Genomic DNA, 17,876 nt, shown 5'->3' with positions numbered 1-17,876 from the left:
TGGTGCTTCTCACTTAGTGTCTGGTCCTGCAATAAGCTTTGCACCCACACACAATTCTAATCTAGTCAATAACATAGAGCCCCTTGAGCAGCAGGGGGTGGTGGTGGGGGGTGTCAATCTGCATTCTCAGCAAGAAGTTTCCTAGCTGCACTCCAATATTTCCCTTCTGAACAGCAAACAAGGGCTCGTGTAAGGAGCAGGTTGGCATGAACTTTATTCTATCTTTTGTATAATTTTAAGTACATAAGAAAGGTTTTTTCCACAAGCCTCAGGAGAAGATGAGTACAAGTTACAGGACAATCTCAAAATAAAAAAAAAATTGCATATTTTGTGAGTTTCATCCTAGAGAAAAAACCATTGACAATGTACAGAGGAAATGCAGTCAGATCTGCTGATGCCACCAGAGACAGGGAAACACAAAGGTAAAGCATATGCAGCTCCCTTTACAGGTCAATGCAGGCCCTGGAAAAGAGGCTGCAAGCCTCCAGTAGAGCATAGAGCCAAGCAACAGGGGAAGGGGAGAGGCTGAGAACAGTGTCACATTCAATAGTAACTCAGCATGAGTGAGGATGAACGATGGAACTGACTTAGTCGAACTCTTGTTTACAAAACAAATACTGAATTTTGAATGAAGAAGCATCCCTCACTGGGAAGGAGAGATATGTTCAGAAGAACTGTCTTGGAAGACTGAACTTGAGTTCAGCTGCTTAGAAGGACCCCCTTGGGTGAAGATCCCTTTTGGAGAAGGGCTCATAAGGAAGTGGAAACTTCAGCTTCTAACCTTGGACAGACAGCAGAGTGGATCATTTACTCCAATGCAGTCTTCCGTGGCCCCTGTTTACTGCAAAGCTCCCCATCATGGCACAAAGAGAATTACACAGAGCAAATAGGAGTGTTGAAAGGGAAACTCAAGGTGGAATGCTACACACCCAGTCCTCAGCCTTTGGTCCAGCAAAGCCATTCCCCATATCTTGTTATGCCACTGACTGATTAGTACACATTGCTGGAGTTAGTAGCAGCTCCCAGTACCTTCTTGAAACACACCTGCCAGCTCAACTTACCAAGCTGGGAACTATGGACCCTGATAAGGACACCATTATGTCAATTCACAGGGGGACAACATTCCTTTCTCACATGAACAATTTGTCTGAAGATAACACAATACAAACCCATGGAACAATCTGAAGGCCAACCACCAATCCTGGCTCTGAAGTTCGCCAGGAGTCAGACGTAATTGATTGGTGTGGTTAAATCTGACAAGAGGGGGATGATGCACCTTCCTGCTGATAGATGCAGATGATCAACTGACCAGCCACCCTACACCAAATCCCAGCCCGAGGTATTTCAGTGAAGGCAGGTAGCTGTGTCTCTCAGGTAGAAGACAGAGAAGCAGTTTGAGAGCAGAAAGGTACAGGAAATCTAAGAGAATCATCTGAAAGCAGATTTGTCCCACAGCCAGGGCAAGGGGAGGCACAAGTCCCAATGCCATTCTGCTTAGCCAGCAATTTCCGTCACACTGGTAACCAGCTTCTGCCCATTCCACAGGGACTTGAACTGTTCAGGGATAGGGAACTCGTTCTGGAGGGTGAAAGAAATCTGTTGTGAAACGTCTAGTCTTTCATATAAATCAGAGACTATTCCTGTCCTGCCTAGCCTGACAAACCTAGTGGCAGACAAAGAATCATTTTCACTGCGCTAGGAAGTTACTACCCTCTTTCTGTATTGCTCTTTAGTGTTTTGAGCACTACAGACATGTTGTTTGGGACACAGGCAAAAAGAATGGACAAAATTTGATTTAAAATCCAAATAAAGACCAAAAACTGGTTTGGGAAGTAGATGCTACATTTAGCAAGTCACAGCTTTTTTTAGAAGATTAAACTGAACAAGTCTAAAGTTAATATCACACTGTGTTACCATAGCCACATTTCATTCCTCACGGGACCTAGGAGGGTCGAGGGTTACTTCCAACAACAGTGTCTTCATAGAAAGTGCCATCTGGTTAGGAGCTAGCGAATTTGGCTTCAGAGAAGACAGATCAAGGGAAGACACCTACGTCTTAAGTTTGATGGGTTTCAAGAATCCACCATGTAAGGGGTGGAATCTGGGGCAGTATCTAGATACCAGAGAAGGGCTCTATTGACAGGTCATTCAATGAACATCCTTCGCTGGGAGGGGTTAGTTTTTGTCTCAGTAAGACAATGGAACAAGATGTGACCTGACACGATGCCATACTGCTTAATCGCTCTGATTCCTGCTGTTGATCAAGGCCCGCCCCTCTGTTCACTCCGCCCCTTACAGCTCTCTCCACTCATTTCAGGAAGAGGAAACACTTACAAAGTCACCACTCTCGGTGGGTATGAGGACGTTCATCTCTGAAGACTTGGCACTGACAATCTCACAGTCTAGGGAGCTCTTGCTCAGGTACACGTGGCATCCATCTGTCTTGTTGATGGAAATTGTTGGCACTTTACCCATTACCTAGTGAGGAAAACAGCAGGGAGGTGGTTACAGTAGCATCTGCTTATCCCAGGGAACCACTATAGTTCACTGTTTTATATTATCCTCCAGGGATTAAGTCTTCTACACTGAACTCTACCATATCTCTGGAGGGAAGCAAGTATTAACTTGGTTCCATGGAAGGCTAATGGAAGTTGAGCAACTTGCCCATCACCACAAATGGAATGCTGGGATAGAAATTAGAACAGACTCCTACCCTCAGCCCCTTGCTTTAGCTACTAGATTACACTGCCTTCCTTAGGGTGGATAATCCATCCAAAATCTATCCTCAGTATGAGGAGTTTGTTTTCCATTCTGCAAGCCTGTTTAGACAGCTTGATTCAGCGCTGTTTGAAAACCCCTACATAGAGGGAGTTCGATGTGTTTTCTCAAGAGGCTTCATTAGCTTGTCCCCTGCAAAGCGAACCGCCAGATCTGTTAAGGCACCACAACATAATGCAGGGCAGAGTTCTATACAGTCAGTCACAAGGAGGGTTGTGGGTAATTACCTGAACTTTAATGTCCCTGCAGTTTATGATCTCCACGATGCCCACCACATCATCAAACACCAGACCTAGCTTCTTACAGTTATCTGCAGGGGAGAAAGAAAAGAGCTCATAGTACTACAACTCCCACTCCACAGCCCTCTGATGTGCCAGCATGCACAGCCCATTTGGACCACAGCTCTTACCCACTGTGATGGAGTTGATTTTGCCCTTGATTTGGAGTGTACTGTTTGTGCAGTTGTATATATATGCTACCTGCTTCAGCTCTGTGTCACTGATCACCAGGTTGGAGGCTTTATCCTGGTTTTCCTGAAAAGGGGTGACAAATACCAGTTACTCTCGTTTCCCTAAAGAGCTACAGAGTGAAGCCTGGAGGTGTCATGTCACCTGCTCTCTTCTGAAGAATTCACAAGGCTTCAGAGAGGACTTGTTCCTTCAAGCTGACACCTTCGAGTTATTTCAAATGAAAGATGTTTGTGGGCCATCTTCTGCTATTGAATTCCCATCACTCTAGCAGCCGGTCTGGGCTGTCACATGGACACTCACCACTCTCCACTTCTTGCCCTCCAGCTCTAGCATCGCCGGTTCCTTCTTTGGGGACGATTTTTTGGGTGGGTTAGCTGCACAGGCGGGTTTTGGAGCGGTGAATGGTTTGGGTCCTGTTCGGACAGGGCCACCTTGATTCTTCAGCCCTGGGTTCTTGTGAGTCTTCATATCATCTGGAACATGTTTCAAGGCTACAAGAGAAACCACTGTTACTCCAGGCATCATTTGGTTGGATAATGCTAAGTTACTAGGTGTGCAAGATCCAAGTTTAACAAACACCAGAAGTCAGCAGCTATTATAATAGCAGTCTGCTGAATTCTGAGGACCCATAAAACAAGTTCTCTTCCTCAAGAGTTTATGATCTACATTGAACTGGGCAACATGAAAGATTGCTATGAAGAAAGGGACCTGGAGGAAAGGTAAGTGCTTTTAGCATTTAATGATATGAGATTGAGAGCTAGATTTTAAGAGTTATGTTTAGAACTAGAGCCAGAATTCCACAGCTGTTTCACTCTTTGTAGGGAATATACAAATCTAGGACCAAGTTTTCATGAGCTTTGTTTCACCCACATTTCACTGGGTCATTGAACGTGCAAATGGTAATTTGTGTACAGGTTTGCACATGCAAAATTCTCCTCCCCTACCTCCCAGCTCGTTTTTAAACTACAATATCCTAACCATGCTCTTTTGTGTATCTGATGTTCTAAGCAGCCCAAGCCCATTCATCCTGGCAACGCTATTGAGTAAGAGAACTCTTCCTGCATCCCAGAGGTAGCTTTTTAGGGTTTGCAGATAAGTGGCCCAGAACCCCATGCAGACTTAACCTAGAACGTTTTCTTTTGTTGACCTACTCGCCAAATGGCTGCCCACCACCAGCCTTCAGTTGCCCAGTTTTCTTACCAGAGGTAATGCCTTCTCCCTGATTGATCTGGGCAAACAGTGCTGAGCGGGAAACAGAGTCATCTGAGCCAGAGTTTGTGGGGCCTGGAGCAGGAGGGGGGGGAGGACCAGGTGGTGGAGGAGCAGCACCAGTTGGGGGTGCTGCAGGTGCATTGCCCATCTCTTTTGCTATAGGACCCTGTAAAAGATGCCCGAGAGGGAGTTAAACCTGAGTGATCACTACTTGCTGCAACAGTCCCCGTAACATTAGATTCCCTAGGTTATGAAGTATTGATTGCCAACATACAGTCAGCACTCACCATTTTGCTCCAGGTCAGTCCAGTGGTGTGATACTCTTTGATGTATGCCTGCAGCTCTGCCCAGATACTCAGATAAGCTTTCACCCAGTCCACATGTTTCTTATCTCTAAGGGGACAAAGATAAACACAAGCTAAGTAGTGCAAGTTATTATCTAGGAAAGATCTGAAGCCATGTGGCTGTAACTGGATCCTTAAATTTCCCTGTCCCCTAGTTGGCAAAGATTATTTGGAGTTGAGTAGCAATACCAATGCAAGGAGAGAGCAAACGGCTACAATCCCCAGCCCTGATGGCTACCGTGAGCAATTAGACAGTGGGGCGTTCGGGTCAGTAAGCCAGCCACTGTTGAATGCTAGCCCTCCGCACCTAGTCAAAGGTCCACAGACTGCAGAACAAAAACACCTGCAACAAACTAAACCCTACTGGGTGATGCTCAGTTGGCATAACATATTGGAAAGATGTCTTACTGCGTAGGGGAAAAAAGCTAAGAGGGTTTTTGGATGGAGTGAACACACGAGGGATGCCAATGGAATTGCTACCATCGATTTGCCCAATAGCATAAAACTAAGAAAACCTGTCACAGTCTATACATTTTTGGGAACGTAGCTGTTTCCGAAGCTGAGGTGTATTAAACACACCCTGCCACTACTAAAGGAAAGGAGTGGTATTACGTTTACTAGGCAAGGCTTCAGGGATGTCTTGGAGGGGTCATCTTTCTTGATGGTTCAGCTTGCATTAGGGCTTTGTTCACAGCTGTTTGATTTCCACACTCTGGAGATCAATTAAGGAGATAGGGCACTAGCTAGGACTTGGGAGACCCAGCTTCAATTCACTGCTCTGCTGCAGACCTCTGGCAAGTCACTTACTCTCTGTGTCTCAGTTCCCCATCTGTACAATAGGGATAACAGCACTGCCTCACAGGAGCATTGGGAGGATAACTACATTAAAGACTGTGAAACACTTTGTGGTCTACTGATGAAAGGCTTGTACATAAGAGCTCGGTATTGTTTAACTTTAAGTGACTTGGCTGAAGCAGGCAAGGTTCTGTCAGGTTAAATGGTGCATTACCAGACCAGCACTGCAGATGCTGATCTCTGGAACCAAAGTATTTTATTATCTTAATCCTTCAGGACTGCATGCTAGGAGGGCCACATGCACCTCCACAGTTAGATCAAGGGACTGAAATTTCAGTATTCAGCTGTCTGCATCCCTCCCGCTTTGCAGAGTGAAGCTGAACCTACACATCTTTGTAGTCCTTGAGGACCCGGTTGGTGTAAAACATGGCTGCATCCGTCATTTCCTTCACATAGGGGCCAGGCTTTGGGGCCTAGAGAAGATACAACATATTAGAACCAGGGGCTGTTGCAGCAGCAATCCCGGGCTCCCCCCACAACCCACTGTAGTCCTTACCATAGCCACCCAGCCCAGTGCCGGGATGCTCTCACTGACAGCTGATAGGTGATTGAACAGTTTGCTGCCACGATTTTTCTCCCGGAAGTTCTGCACCACCTGGATTTGCTCTGAAATGGGTTTCAGTAGCGTTGAGAAGTTATTCTGCAACACAGAAGGGGATGGATGGCAAACAGAGACAGCCATTCTTAGATGGATTCCAATTGGCACAAGCCTAAGCTACAGCTCTTGTACAAGCTTTGTATTGCCAGTATTCCAGTTACAGCCCCCGCCCCCCACGCTCCTCCTGTAGAGAAGTGAGAGTTTTGTGTTGGACTAGTGCTATGGAAGTAAGCCAGAAATTGTGACTAATGCGAAGCCAAGAGGCACTTTGAGACAAGTCTCATCAATAATGAAGACAGAAATATCCTTTTAGAGGTTCTGTAGTATTCAGATGCTTTTCAAATTGCTTTGCTGTCTTGGTTTACAGGTTCATTAAAACCCAAGTTGCTCCGCTATCTAAACTTGATAGGGTAAGTTAAAGAGAAAAAGAGTTGGACTTTCAATCAAGTTACTTCTGTGAATTCAATTCAGACCCTTAATTTTTTTTTTTTATGCTTAAATATTCACAAAGCATCTTGCTCGGCGGTGTCTATTCAGAGATTTGGACATAGGAAATCAGTTGCTCAGAAGCAGCTTTCCCAGGTCATTTGGTTGGTCTGCTCTACTATAGGACAAACTTTAATAGCTTGAACTATATCAGAGATGGTCTTGTAGTAGTAGGATTTTATGTTTGTGCGGACAACCTCCTTTCCATCATACGTTGTGATCATACATCTCACTGTGTCAGCAGCAATACATATGGAGTATAGTATAGGCAGATTTTTTTTTTAAAAGTTCTTTAAGTGCAAAGAATGTTGTGTCTTTAAGAAGAGTCTGTTTGCGCTCTTCATTTCATTGTTCTTTCCTATCTGCTCAGGTGTAGACGGAAAGGAGGCCAGCTAGTTCTCTCGGACCACCAGCAAGTACTCCTGGCTACAGTTTGGGAAGCTCTGATCTAGAGCCAAGATCGGGGAAGGGATGCTTGAGTAAACAAGCTTCAGGGAGTTCAAGTATTTGGCATACGAAACAAGGATGTGCCTGCTCCAGAACTGACTAGAGACCCACAAGACGTCATTTACAAAAAGCTATCTAGGAATTAAAGGCTACGAGTAAGCCACTCTAAACAAGGCTTCCTTGTCTCAGATCTGTTGAATTGGTAAATGGGTTCCTGCGCTGAAGGCCTTCTATGCAGACTTCTGTCCCCCAGGCAGTCTGGTTTAAGAGGGGAACAGAACCCTGAAGATGTATGGTGATACTGTACTTTGCAACGAAAGGGGAAGCAGCACAGAAATCCTGACACCCTGAAGTAGCATTAGCAGAAGTAGCAGTTGTCCCACTGGGACATTGCAAGGAAGGGCTAAGGTGCATATCACTAGATACGTCGAGGTATAAGCAGAAGAAAACCAATGCATGCAGGATCAGACTCCCCTCCCAGTCAGAGAAGCTGCAGCATGGGGGACATTGTTGATCTGCATACTAAGGAAAACTGACCCTATGACTCTAGCCTTTATTTGGGTATCACAGCATCGAGCCAGACGCCTATGCTACCTAGGTAAGAATCTTCGGTGTAGTGCTGTGAGGACTTACGAACACTGTATAATCTAAGTATCATCAACTCAATTCCCAGCGCTGTTCCCGTCTCACAGGTTCGGTTCTGTAATTCATGGCTTAACAAATAGGAACTGCATCTAGTATAGATGCCAAGTGAAATATGAGCCAAGTACAGGCTGGCAGGTATGAGAAGGAGCCACCTGTGCATTGTACAAGCTTAGGTAGTTATGGGAAATCCATAAAATACTCAGCATTTTCTACTAGTTTCAGTGAGTCTTGAGTCAGTTTCTGGAATTGGTTAGTCTCTAAGGTGCCACAAGTACTCCTTTTCTTTTTGTGAATACAGACTAACACGGCTGCTACTCTGAAACCTTTCTGGAACTAGACTCTGTGCAAGCTACTCTGATCAGAAGAGTGCTAACTCATTCCACTCCAGATAGGTTTCTTTAGGAGCAATTTTAAGGGCCCAGATTCCTCAGCTCTTGCTGTTTTCCTCCCAATTAGCCAAGACCTATGCAGCTCTGAGTGACCTACGTTAGGGTTCTCCAGACTTACGGCTGATGGCTGCTGACATTGCGATGAGGTCACCAGGAGAACCCTCTCAGTCATCAGGCCTGTATGGACCATTTCAGCCTTATGAGGAAGGGGAAAAAAAAAAATCAGTGATATATTGTTTACACAGACAAACAAGATGCTCCAGTGGTCAGTGTGCTAGCCTGGGACTCAGGAGATGCGGGTTCAATTCCCTGCTCATCACAGATGTTCTAAGTGACCTTGGGCAAGTCACTTGGCCTCTCACTGTTTCAGTTCCCTATTTGTAAAATGCGGATAATATTGTTTCCCTACCTAATGGGGCATTCTAAAGATAAATATAGAAGAGATTGTGAGGTGGTCAAATACTATGATAATGGGGGCCATAGAACATAGCTAGATAGAACAATGTAACTACACATAGATATCAGGAGTATTTACAGGGACCAGTTCATCTTTTTGGCCTCCCTTGCATGGTTTAGTCATGAAGACAGCTGATTCTGGGCCATCTGGTCTGGTTTTCAATTTATACAACAGCCCCTATTCTTGGAGAGAAGTTCAATAGAAATTGATGAGTCAGGACTGACAAGACAAAAATTTACCAACACTGAAATTGGGCAGTTCTGCTCCCACTTAGAGGGATACACAATAGAGAGGTAGATGGAGATCTCCCGTGGGTTATCAAGGGATCTACACCTGTGTTGAATCCTCCAATATTTGTACTTTGCTCTAGAGAATGGGGAAAGGGAGGCAAAGCTCAACGACTTCTCTTATTCAGCCCTTAAAAGTCTAGAGCAGCGGTCAGCCATATATTTACAACATGGGAAAAGAAAGCTAAATCCTTACATGTTTCTGAACGTCGCCACCAATGTCTTTGCTGATCTTCATATATTCTGCTACTGGACCAGCCAGAAGAGTGTCGAAAGCTTGAACGTACTTAGCTATTCCTGCGGAAACAGAACAGTGCGCAGTGTTAAGTGGCAGCAGATGGACTCAGACTGGAAGTATCCAGGAGTATTTTCAGCAAATGCTGCTACCCTCCTTACGCTGAAGTTTTGCGGAGCACTTTGTGAGTAGCATTGTGCAAGTCAGAGTGTACAGGAATCCCTCACTTAACATCCTCCCGGTTAACATTGTTACGTTGCTGATCAATTAGAGAACTTGCTCGTTTAAAGTTGCGCAATGCTCCTTTATAACGTTGTTTGGCAGTCGCCTGCTTTGGCCACTGCTTGCAGAAAGAGCAGCCCGTTGGAGCTAGCTGGTGGGGAATCAGGGAGGGTCAGCAGCCCCCCCCCACCCCCTTGCACCCCCATCAGCCCCAGCTCCTCTAAATTCCCTGTGCAGCCGCCGCCCTAGGGCTATCAATTGCCAGGCAGTTCAGCTGTGCCTCCCCCCACTGCCATGTGCTGCTCCTGCCCTCTGCCTTGGAGCTGCTCTTGCTGGGCAGGCGGAGGGGGGAAGAGGGGTGCTAATGTCAGGGTGTCCCCCTCTGCTCCTGTACCCCCATCTCCACAGCGCGGAGGGTATGGGACAGGACAGGGCTCAGGACGGAGGGAACTTGCTGGCAGCAGCTGCTGTCTCAACTTGCTGATCTACTTAAAAAGGCAGTGTACTTAAGAGTAGGGTCAGCGTACTTAAAGGGGCAATGCGCATCTCACACACAAGGGTGTGTCTGTCTCCCTCTGCCATCCTGTCTCCCCTCCCTCCATTCGTGCTGCCTTGTAGAGTGTGAAGATACATTAACAACAATGGGAGTGCTAGTTCGTCATTTAGCAGCAAGGCATTCCCTGGGAAATATCCCACCCTCTTCCACACTCTGACTTCACCACCTCAACCAAGCTTCACAATCATCATTGCTGTGTACAGTATTAAATTATTTAAAACTTATACTGTGTGTGTGTATGTCTTTTCTAGCGAAAAAATGTCCCTGGAACCTACCCCTGCGTTTACATTAATTCTTATGGGGAAACTGGATTAGCTTAACATGGTTTCACTTAAAGTAGCATTTTTCAGGAACATAACTACAGCATTAAGCGAGGAATTACTGTATATGTGGCACTGCTGCTAATCCTCAAGCATGCCGATGGATGCTGGTCTAAACGCACTTTTGCTTAAGAAAGAAGCAGCTTGGCTGTAAGGAGACAAGGGAAGTACTGCACCCACAGGAAGTTCTTGTTTTAACAGTACAATAACCACAGGCCCCCCCTGCATTTGAGTGTATGTCGGCATGTTATCTGTGTGAAACTCACTTCCCCTCCTGGTACAGCTATTCAGGCTTACCCAACATCAGCTTGCACGCTCTGCAGAGCATCTTCCAGAATCGGTACTTTCAATGTATAGTACAATCAACATCAACCGTACAATGTGTTCAGTATTGATACAGGGATTTGCAGCAGAGGGTCCCTACCTTTGGAAGAGTCATCTCCATACATGCCAGGGCTTTGGGACACAGCTTCCAAGCGACCCACAGCCTTCTCCAACCGCTCAACCAGGCTTTGCATATCTGTCATTGCTCACCACCTGCAGAGACAGACTACTCACAATTAGCTCCTCACGCACATCATCAGAATGCTCAATATTCTGATGGGCTTACTTAGCATTCTGAATGTTAGTCATTCCCCAGTCAGAGGGGGAATCTTATTCTAGCCTCACATCACCCAGTTTAGGCATTTTAGACTATGTAGCACGCTTACCCATTGTTCAGATAACTCTTTTGATAGCCCAGCTGTCAGAACCCATCAGAGGGCTCCATTGGCCAATCCATAATGACCAAATAGTGTCTACTGCATGGTAATTCATAGCATATCCATATTAGACTGACAAGGAGAACGTTCAGATATTTTGGTGTAAGTGCTCAGATACCATGGCGGTAGGTGAGGTATAAGACTCTGCATACAGAATACAGGAAAATGGACCACAGCTCTGATTATGACCATAACTGACTTGTAGTATGATTGCTATCAAAGGGCTGGTTCTTTTTCTACATGTGTAACGGCTTCGCTAGAAGAGATAATTGCAGATAAGTTTCAGTGGTTTTGATTCTGCAAACACAGTTGAGGTGGCCACACCCACCCCTGAATTCCAAGACTCCAGCAATGTCTCAACCCACAGAATTAGCATGCTAAACCAAGACATTTCTGGCACAAGCCAAGACAAGCAGCTGCACAGGAGCAGAATGCGAAGCTGCTTCTGAAACAATGCGTCCCCTGTTAATACTTTCTATCTATCCTGGGGGAACTAGTCTCCCAGCGATGGACCAGGGTGATTTAAGCACATTAGTCATTTAAGCTTCTCATTTGGAGAAGTAAAATAAAACTTTCTATTAGCTCCTGCCTTGCTCAGCACCAGAGAGCTTCAGAGTTCACCCTCTGAACACTAACCCAAAGGGAATGCAGGGAAGGGTCAGCAAGCAGCCAGTCACACGCTTCCATCTTATCACCAGACATTAAGACATTTTGAAGCATGAATCACGATTGCAGCCTGAACACACAACTTCCTTTTATTGCAGACGGCCTCCAGAGCTCAGAACCTTAACAGGAAGAATTTCATCTTCAGTCACTGGCTCTAACATACTCAAAAAGGAAATTAGATTTGTTTGGCTCTATTTAAAAAGCTGAGAATAGATCTGCCTTGTAAATCAAACTTAACTAGTTTTAACTAGTTTTGCTTTTTGTTTGCAAGCCTCCCAAATCGTGCTATAAAATGTTTATTTTCCCCTATCCCATGGAGGATCCAGCATTAGTCACAAGGAACACTGATGTCACTAGGAAAAACAAGGTCACTTTCATCACTCTCTTCATATGAAGAACCAGCAAAAGAGCCACTGAAACACGGAAGAAAGGAGGATGGGATGGGGGTGGAATAGGGGGAGAGGGATCTGATGCAATGTTCTACCCCAGCATATTTACTCAACTTCAGAGAGGAAGAGAGCAATTTCCTCCTTGGAACAGCCTCTCCTCTAGTTCACTATAGAAAGGTGATCAGCAGCTACTAGACAAGTTACAGCAAGAAAGAGTTTAGAGAAGTTTGAGGTGCGTGTGTGATGTTAATCACTAATGTAGGCAACATGATCAACTCTCGTCTATTTCCTAGGGTGCAGGATACCAAGCACAGGATCTCAGTGCTCTACCTCAGCAGGAGACCCCAGGTACACATGAATCCCACTCTGTACAACAAAGATGACGACGTAGCTCTTGACTCCTCCTGTCCCACCCTGTATTCCAGAAGGAACCAAAAAAAAAAAAAAAAAAAAACCAAACCCCAAACCTGCCATCAGTTGTAGGTGCTGCACTCCAGAAACTCAGGGAAGTGAGTTCCATACATGTTTTAATGAAGCATGTTTCCAAAAGGATCTCAGGTTTACAGAACAGTGAGCAGACAAAGCTGCCATTCTGCACCACTGATCCCTACTCCAGTCCATATGGGGCTCTAATCTGATCAGATCATGTTACCCTGAGTGTCTGTCTGCATTTCAGATAGGGATTATGAATAACATGAAAGAACCCAGATGGAGGACAGTTTCCAGCCCAGAGGAATTCAACATGTTGCAGGCCTGTACACAGCGGAATGCACAACACCCCTCCCAGGCAAGCTGCTGAAACCAGAGTAATGTTACTAAAGATCCCGCAGAACTTCAGATGGACTCCCTCATTCCCACCACTGATCTGTCAGAATCTTCTTGGGCAGCTTGTAGCCTGTGCCAGGAAAACCCTACATGCATGGCATTTGCGGTCACTTCTGTGAACCTAGCACCACATGAAGATGAAATTAATTCACCATCTGTTTAGTTGAGACAGACACCCTCTGCATTAGGACGGAGCTTATAAAGTAATCACTTTGATTCTGCTGCCACTGCACCAAGTGACAATTGCTGGTGATGTGAACTCTGGAAGGAGTCTGCCACACTTCAGCCAGCCTTCACCAGAACAACATAGCATAGTTCACACTACTTGCTGTGCTCTCTCTTCTACCCTCCAGATGTAAATAGCATCAAGGTGCTATTTAAATAAAGAGACATCTCATTATACAGACAAGAATCATACTGATATTGATAAGAATAGAATCTGCAAACCAGAATCTAGAATTTTGTGAGGAAAAAAGATCGTACTATTGCACTGGTTGAGCAGTCATCTAATATAACGTGAAATGCTGAAACAAAATGTAATAAAATTATAGAATCCACGATTTATAGATTAATTTGGTTCTCTGAAGTTCTTTACTGCAATGAGATACAAACAAAACTGAGATTCCACTTTCTGTAACGGGGGGGTGATACAGATTGCAGTGGACAAAAATTATCTGTCTCAGTGTGTGTCCTGGATAACTTCAAAGTCTTTCTGAACTGAAATCTTAATTCAAACATCAGGGCTAGCCCTTCGGATAACCAAGAGTTTGAGGTTCAGAGGAGACTACAACATTGGAGTTATATTCCAGAATTTAGGTTTAGGTCTTGTTTATATGGGAAGTTTTTCAGATGTTGTTGTTCTGTTAATAGTTACAAGTCAAGTCTTCAAGAACCAACTATAACTAGTTTCAGCTCTGTTAGCAGGCCAGTTAAGAACTCATGTTGAACCTCCACGCTTTTCACTCTGGCTGAGAGATCAATCCACCTCCAGAGTATCTGAAAATATTTTTGGTTTTAAGCTACTTGCCAACATTAAGATAATTTTCTCCGGCCCTGAAGGTAAACACACCCTGGCACAGACATAGGCCTTCCAACTATACCTAGCAATCTGCCCTGTACAGGACTCAAAACAATAAGAGGTATAACTGCTAATTAATCCAAGAAAAACAATACTGCACCGGAGGGAGTTTTCTATTTTGGGGAGTGTCAGTCAGGGATTGACAGTCTTTCCAATAACCAGACCAAGTCCAGTGCTTAGTAAAATGAACAGGTCCGGATATAATCTATATTGGTTTGGGGAAGTACTTCTAGCTTGGCAGATCAAGATACGAGATTTTAATGTTGTTGTCATCTGGTTTAATCATTTTTCAGTATAACTGAATGTTAGTTTTATAACCTCTCAATAGTCCCCCACATCTTAGATTTAGATGTGCACCTCTGCTCAGATTCACTTTTTGCAAAGTATGAGCAGTAGTGAGCCTCATGTTGCCAACAGCATTAAGAGTTCTTCCTGTTTCCACAGTCCTGAGGAGCTAAGATGGGACAATTTCTCAATTAAGATGAGAAAATAAAAGACTAAGTTGACACTCTCAGCTGACCTCCTGGGAGGTTTCATACTACTTCCGAGATCTGTATCTTCTAAAAGCTTAAGAATCTGTTTCTAACTAGCTGTTCAGTACACCATTTGAATCAGGCTTTACTTGAAGGAGAGCAAGACAGTAATCAGAGTGACTGATTTAGGGTCTGATGCATCTTGGGAGTTGCCAGGCCTAGCAGTGAATACACTGCTACTGCTAGTCCCTGATTGCTGCCAAGACACAAGGTTCTCTAGTCTAAATACTTTTTGACATTGGTCCTGAAATTAAGATATTTAGGGCCAATATCTCAGAATTACAACTTTTTATTTCGGATTTAGAAAGTTATCCCATACTGATATTCTGTTAGATAAGAGAGATAAAGTCAACCATCTATTTGGATCCTATTCAGCACTCCTGAGTAACAACTTCCACCGAAGTCACTAGAAGTTTTACCTGAATAAAAAGTGCCAAACAAACTTCTTAGAAAGAAGTTGTGTTAATAGAGTGAAGTGACTCTGAAGGAATCTTTGTTCACTAGAATTACCTGGAATACAAGATTTGCACTTGTCGAGTATCTTGCTACGTTTCCTGTCAGGGTGAATAGTCTAGCACAGATTCCCTCTTTTTAAAATCGGAGTACGTAACCTACACCTAATCTTACAAATAATTTGGAACCTCAACATTTAAGCTAGTTTGACACTGTACTAAATTTTGCGTCACGGATCCAGGACCGAAGGAGTTCTGAATATGCTTCCTTGGGTAGAGATTGCTTTGTTTAAAGCTGATAAACCATGGACACAAAAGGCTCCTTAGAAGTTGAGAAGTATTCTAGAGTCCTCAAAATCACAAAACATCCATTTTAACTTTTCTCCCGTTTGATTTTCTGAGAGAAGAATGTTAACTTTTGTTACAACAGGACAGAGTGCTTTTCCCAGGTTAATTTCCTACAATCCAATCCTTCATTCCCATGTGTATCTAATCCAGATGTTGGCAACTTCTAGCATGGTACCAGAAGCTGGCATGACAAATCCTGAGTTTTAGCACAGAAGAGCCACTGCTCCAATTTTATGTGACAGTGGAGCAGCATAGTGAAGACATGATGATCAGTTGCATTTTGATCATGAAACTGAGATATCAATTTCACTGTGAAATGGAAGGGTGAGAGGAGAAAACAGCAGTACAGAGAACAAGAGAAAGGGAACATCAGAGTGACATGTAGAGAGGCACCAGTGGTTTGATGTAGCTGGCCTGTTCTTATTAAAGGAAAATTCTTCCGGCACTGCAGTACTAAGACATATGCAGTACTGTAGTTCGAATTTGGACACAGTGCCCAAGTTCACCTCTCATGTCTGAATGAGTCATTGAGAGACACCAATCTCTTTAGTCTACACCTCTGGTTTGCTTTCTAATATGTCAATCTATCACACTACACATCTGCAGAAAGATGAATAGGCATGTGAAATGCCCAGCTTTCAGTTTAATGACTATAGGTCAACAGGTTTCAGAGTAACAGCCGTGTTAGTCTGTATTCGCAAAAAGAAAAGGAGTACTTGTGGCACCGATGAAGTGAGCTGTAGCTCACGAAAGCTCATGCTCAAATAAATTGGTTAGTCTCTAAGGTGCCACAAGTCCTCCTTTTCTTTTTATACGTCAACAGTGAAGAACTGGCATTCAGAAGAACTAAAGACAGGTTTCAGAGTAGCAGCTGTGTTAGTCTGTATTCGCAAAAGAAAAGGAGTGCTTGTGGCACCTTAGAGACTAACAAATTTATTTGAGCATAAGCTTTCATGAGCTGCAGCTCACTTCATCGGATGCATTCAGTGGAAAATACAGTGGGGAAATTTATATACATAGAGAACACGAAAAGAACTAAAGTGAAATCGAGCAGGGCAGAATGGGATCACCGCTTTCTAGATTTTGAGCCAGATTTCACACAAGGTTTTCACTAGAGGATTTTTTCACCATTATTTATATTTACTCCTACTTCAATTCACAGAACAGTGCTAAATGGAGGAAATCAGACCTACACTGTTAGAGCTCTACAGCACTTTACACTGGTATAGTAAGCCTTCCACCTGAGGACTGAAAAATGCTTTATGAATACACACAAATTTAGCAACTCCCCTGCAAAGTACTTGGATCTACTTATTTCAGTAACAGTCAAAAGGATGCACTCTTCCTGTTAAGCTCAGATTGACAACAGAAGTGTTGCTTACTGCCAACCGTAAGGGCAGGAAGTTGTCAGAGAAGCCCAAACCTCTTTTCCTGACTTAACGGATGACATCTGTAAGAGTCTTTATTAAACTGACCATAGCAAGAGAAGCACACTTATGAATATTTGTTACTTATTGAATAGTTAAGTGACCCTGTTTAACTTTGTTTTGTTTCTAGAGTAGCAGATTCACACACACAACCACCCTCCCACTTCCATGCAAGCCCCTTTAGTCAGAGAAAGCAGCTCATATGACGACTAAACAGAAGTATTTCCCTAAAATGATATTCCCAATGAAGTTTCATCAATTCTTAATGTGTGACCAGAGAAGCACCTTAGCTATAGTTATTTGGTTTGGGACAGAAAGTCCTGATCTCCTTGTCTCCCCCCCGCCGCCATGGACCTGGGGGCGGGCCCTGCTCCCCCACCCCCTCAGGCACCGTCCCCCCCCAATGGACCTGGGGGCGGCCCCTGCTCCCCCACCCCCTCAGGCACCTTCCGCCCCCCCCATGGACCTGGGGGCGGCCCCTGCTCCCCCACCCCCTCAGGCACCTTCCGCCCCCCCCATGGACCTGGGGGCGGGCCCTGCTCCCCCACCCACACTCAGGCACCCCTCACCCCGGCGCACCCCTGCCCCCCGGCTGCTCACGCTGCCCCAGCTCCAGGAGACCCGAGTCCGGCCCCTGCCTGAGCCAAGGCAGCCGAGTGCCCCAGGCTGGGGTGGGGGGGAGGGGGGCTCTGACCCGCGGCCCCCGCGCCCTGCCCGGGCGGGGCCCCCCAGCCCTGCCGCTCCCTCCCTCACTCACCTCTGCTCCGCTCGCTGCTCCCTCCGCTTCCGCCTGCAGCCCCCGCCCAGCAGCCCCCACGCCGCACGCCACTTCCGGCCTCCGGCCGCACCGGAACTACGCGCCGGGGGCGGGCCGGAGGAGGACCACGCCCCTCTCCGGGAAGGCGGCTCGGGATTGGCCAATGAGATGGGGCGTGGTCGGTGGGGGGGGTTACCGCTCCAGTTCCAGAGGAGGGGGTGGCGTTTATAGACTAAGCCCCCGGGGGGTGGGGTCTGAGCTGGCGGGGCTACAGGCTTTCTCCCTCCCGCGGGTGGGGTCTGAGGTGGGTGGGGGCTACAGGCTGGGCCCCCCCAGGGG

At 45.4% G+C, this 17,876-nt stretch overlaps 1 protein-coding gene across 3 annotated transcripts; it reads right to left on the bottom strand.

Annotated features, from left to right (window-relative positions):
* Positions 1-190: 190 nt before the first annotated feature.
* Positions 191-17,623, bottom strand: CAP1 (cyclase associated actin cytoskeleton regulatory protein 1). Of its 3 annotated transcripts, none has more exons than XM_073317961.2 (13): positions 17,538-17,623; positions 10,726-10,838; positions 9,165-9,265; positions 8,343-8,420; positions 6,156-6,299; positions 5,987-6,072; positions 4,748-4,853; positions 4,449-4,626; positions 3,549-3,739; positions 3,188-3,311; positions 3,006-3,088; positions 2,335-2,478; positions 191-1,578 (listed from the first exon to the last, which is right to left on the bottom strand). In XM_073317961.2, exons 2-13 carry the CDS (start codon positions 10,826-10,828, stop codon positions 1,495-1,497), a joined length of 1,422 nt encoding a protein of 473 aa, XP_073174062.1. In that variant the 5' UTR covers positions 10,829-10,838; positions 17,538-17,623; the 3' UTR covers positions 191-1,494. The 3 variants fall into 3 exon arrangements, with proteins under 3 accessions (XP_073174062.1, XP_073174063.1, XP_073174064.1); XM_073317962.2 differs by having other exon boundaries at positions 10,726-10,851; positions 17,538-17,607; XM_073317963.2 differs by lacking the exon at positions 17,538-17,623 and adding an exon at positions 17,381-17,479.
* Positions 17,624-17,876: the final 253 nt, after the last annotated feature.

This window comes from Lepidochelys kempii, chromosome 19 (assembly GCF_965140285.1).
Source record: "Lepidochelys kempii isolate rLepKem1 chromosome 19, rLepKem1.hap1, whole genome shotgun sequence".
Classification (NCBI taxonomy): Eukaryota; Metazoa; Chordata; order Testudines; family Cheloniidae; genus Lepidochelys; species Lepidochelys kempii.
This window is presented reverse-complemented; position numbering and strand designations above follow the sequence as displayed.

What these genes read in the sequence shown, in the direction of transcription:
- CAP1 (XM_073317961.2), bottom strand. Translation starts at nt 10,828, where the DNA reads ATGACAGATATGCAAAGCCTGGTTGAGCGGTTGGAGAAGGCTGTGGGT. An exon ending in GACTGACCTGGAGCAAAATG is followed by an intron (nt 4,627 to 4,747) that starts GTGAGTGCTGAC and finishes CATCTTTTACAG; the next exon opens with GGTCCTATAGCAAAAGAGAT. An exon ending in AGGGCAAGAAGTGGAGAGTG is followed by an intron (nt 3,312 to 3,548) that starts GTGAGTGTCCAT and finishes ACCCCTTTTCAG; the next exon opens with GAAAACCAGGATAAAGCCTC.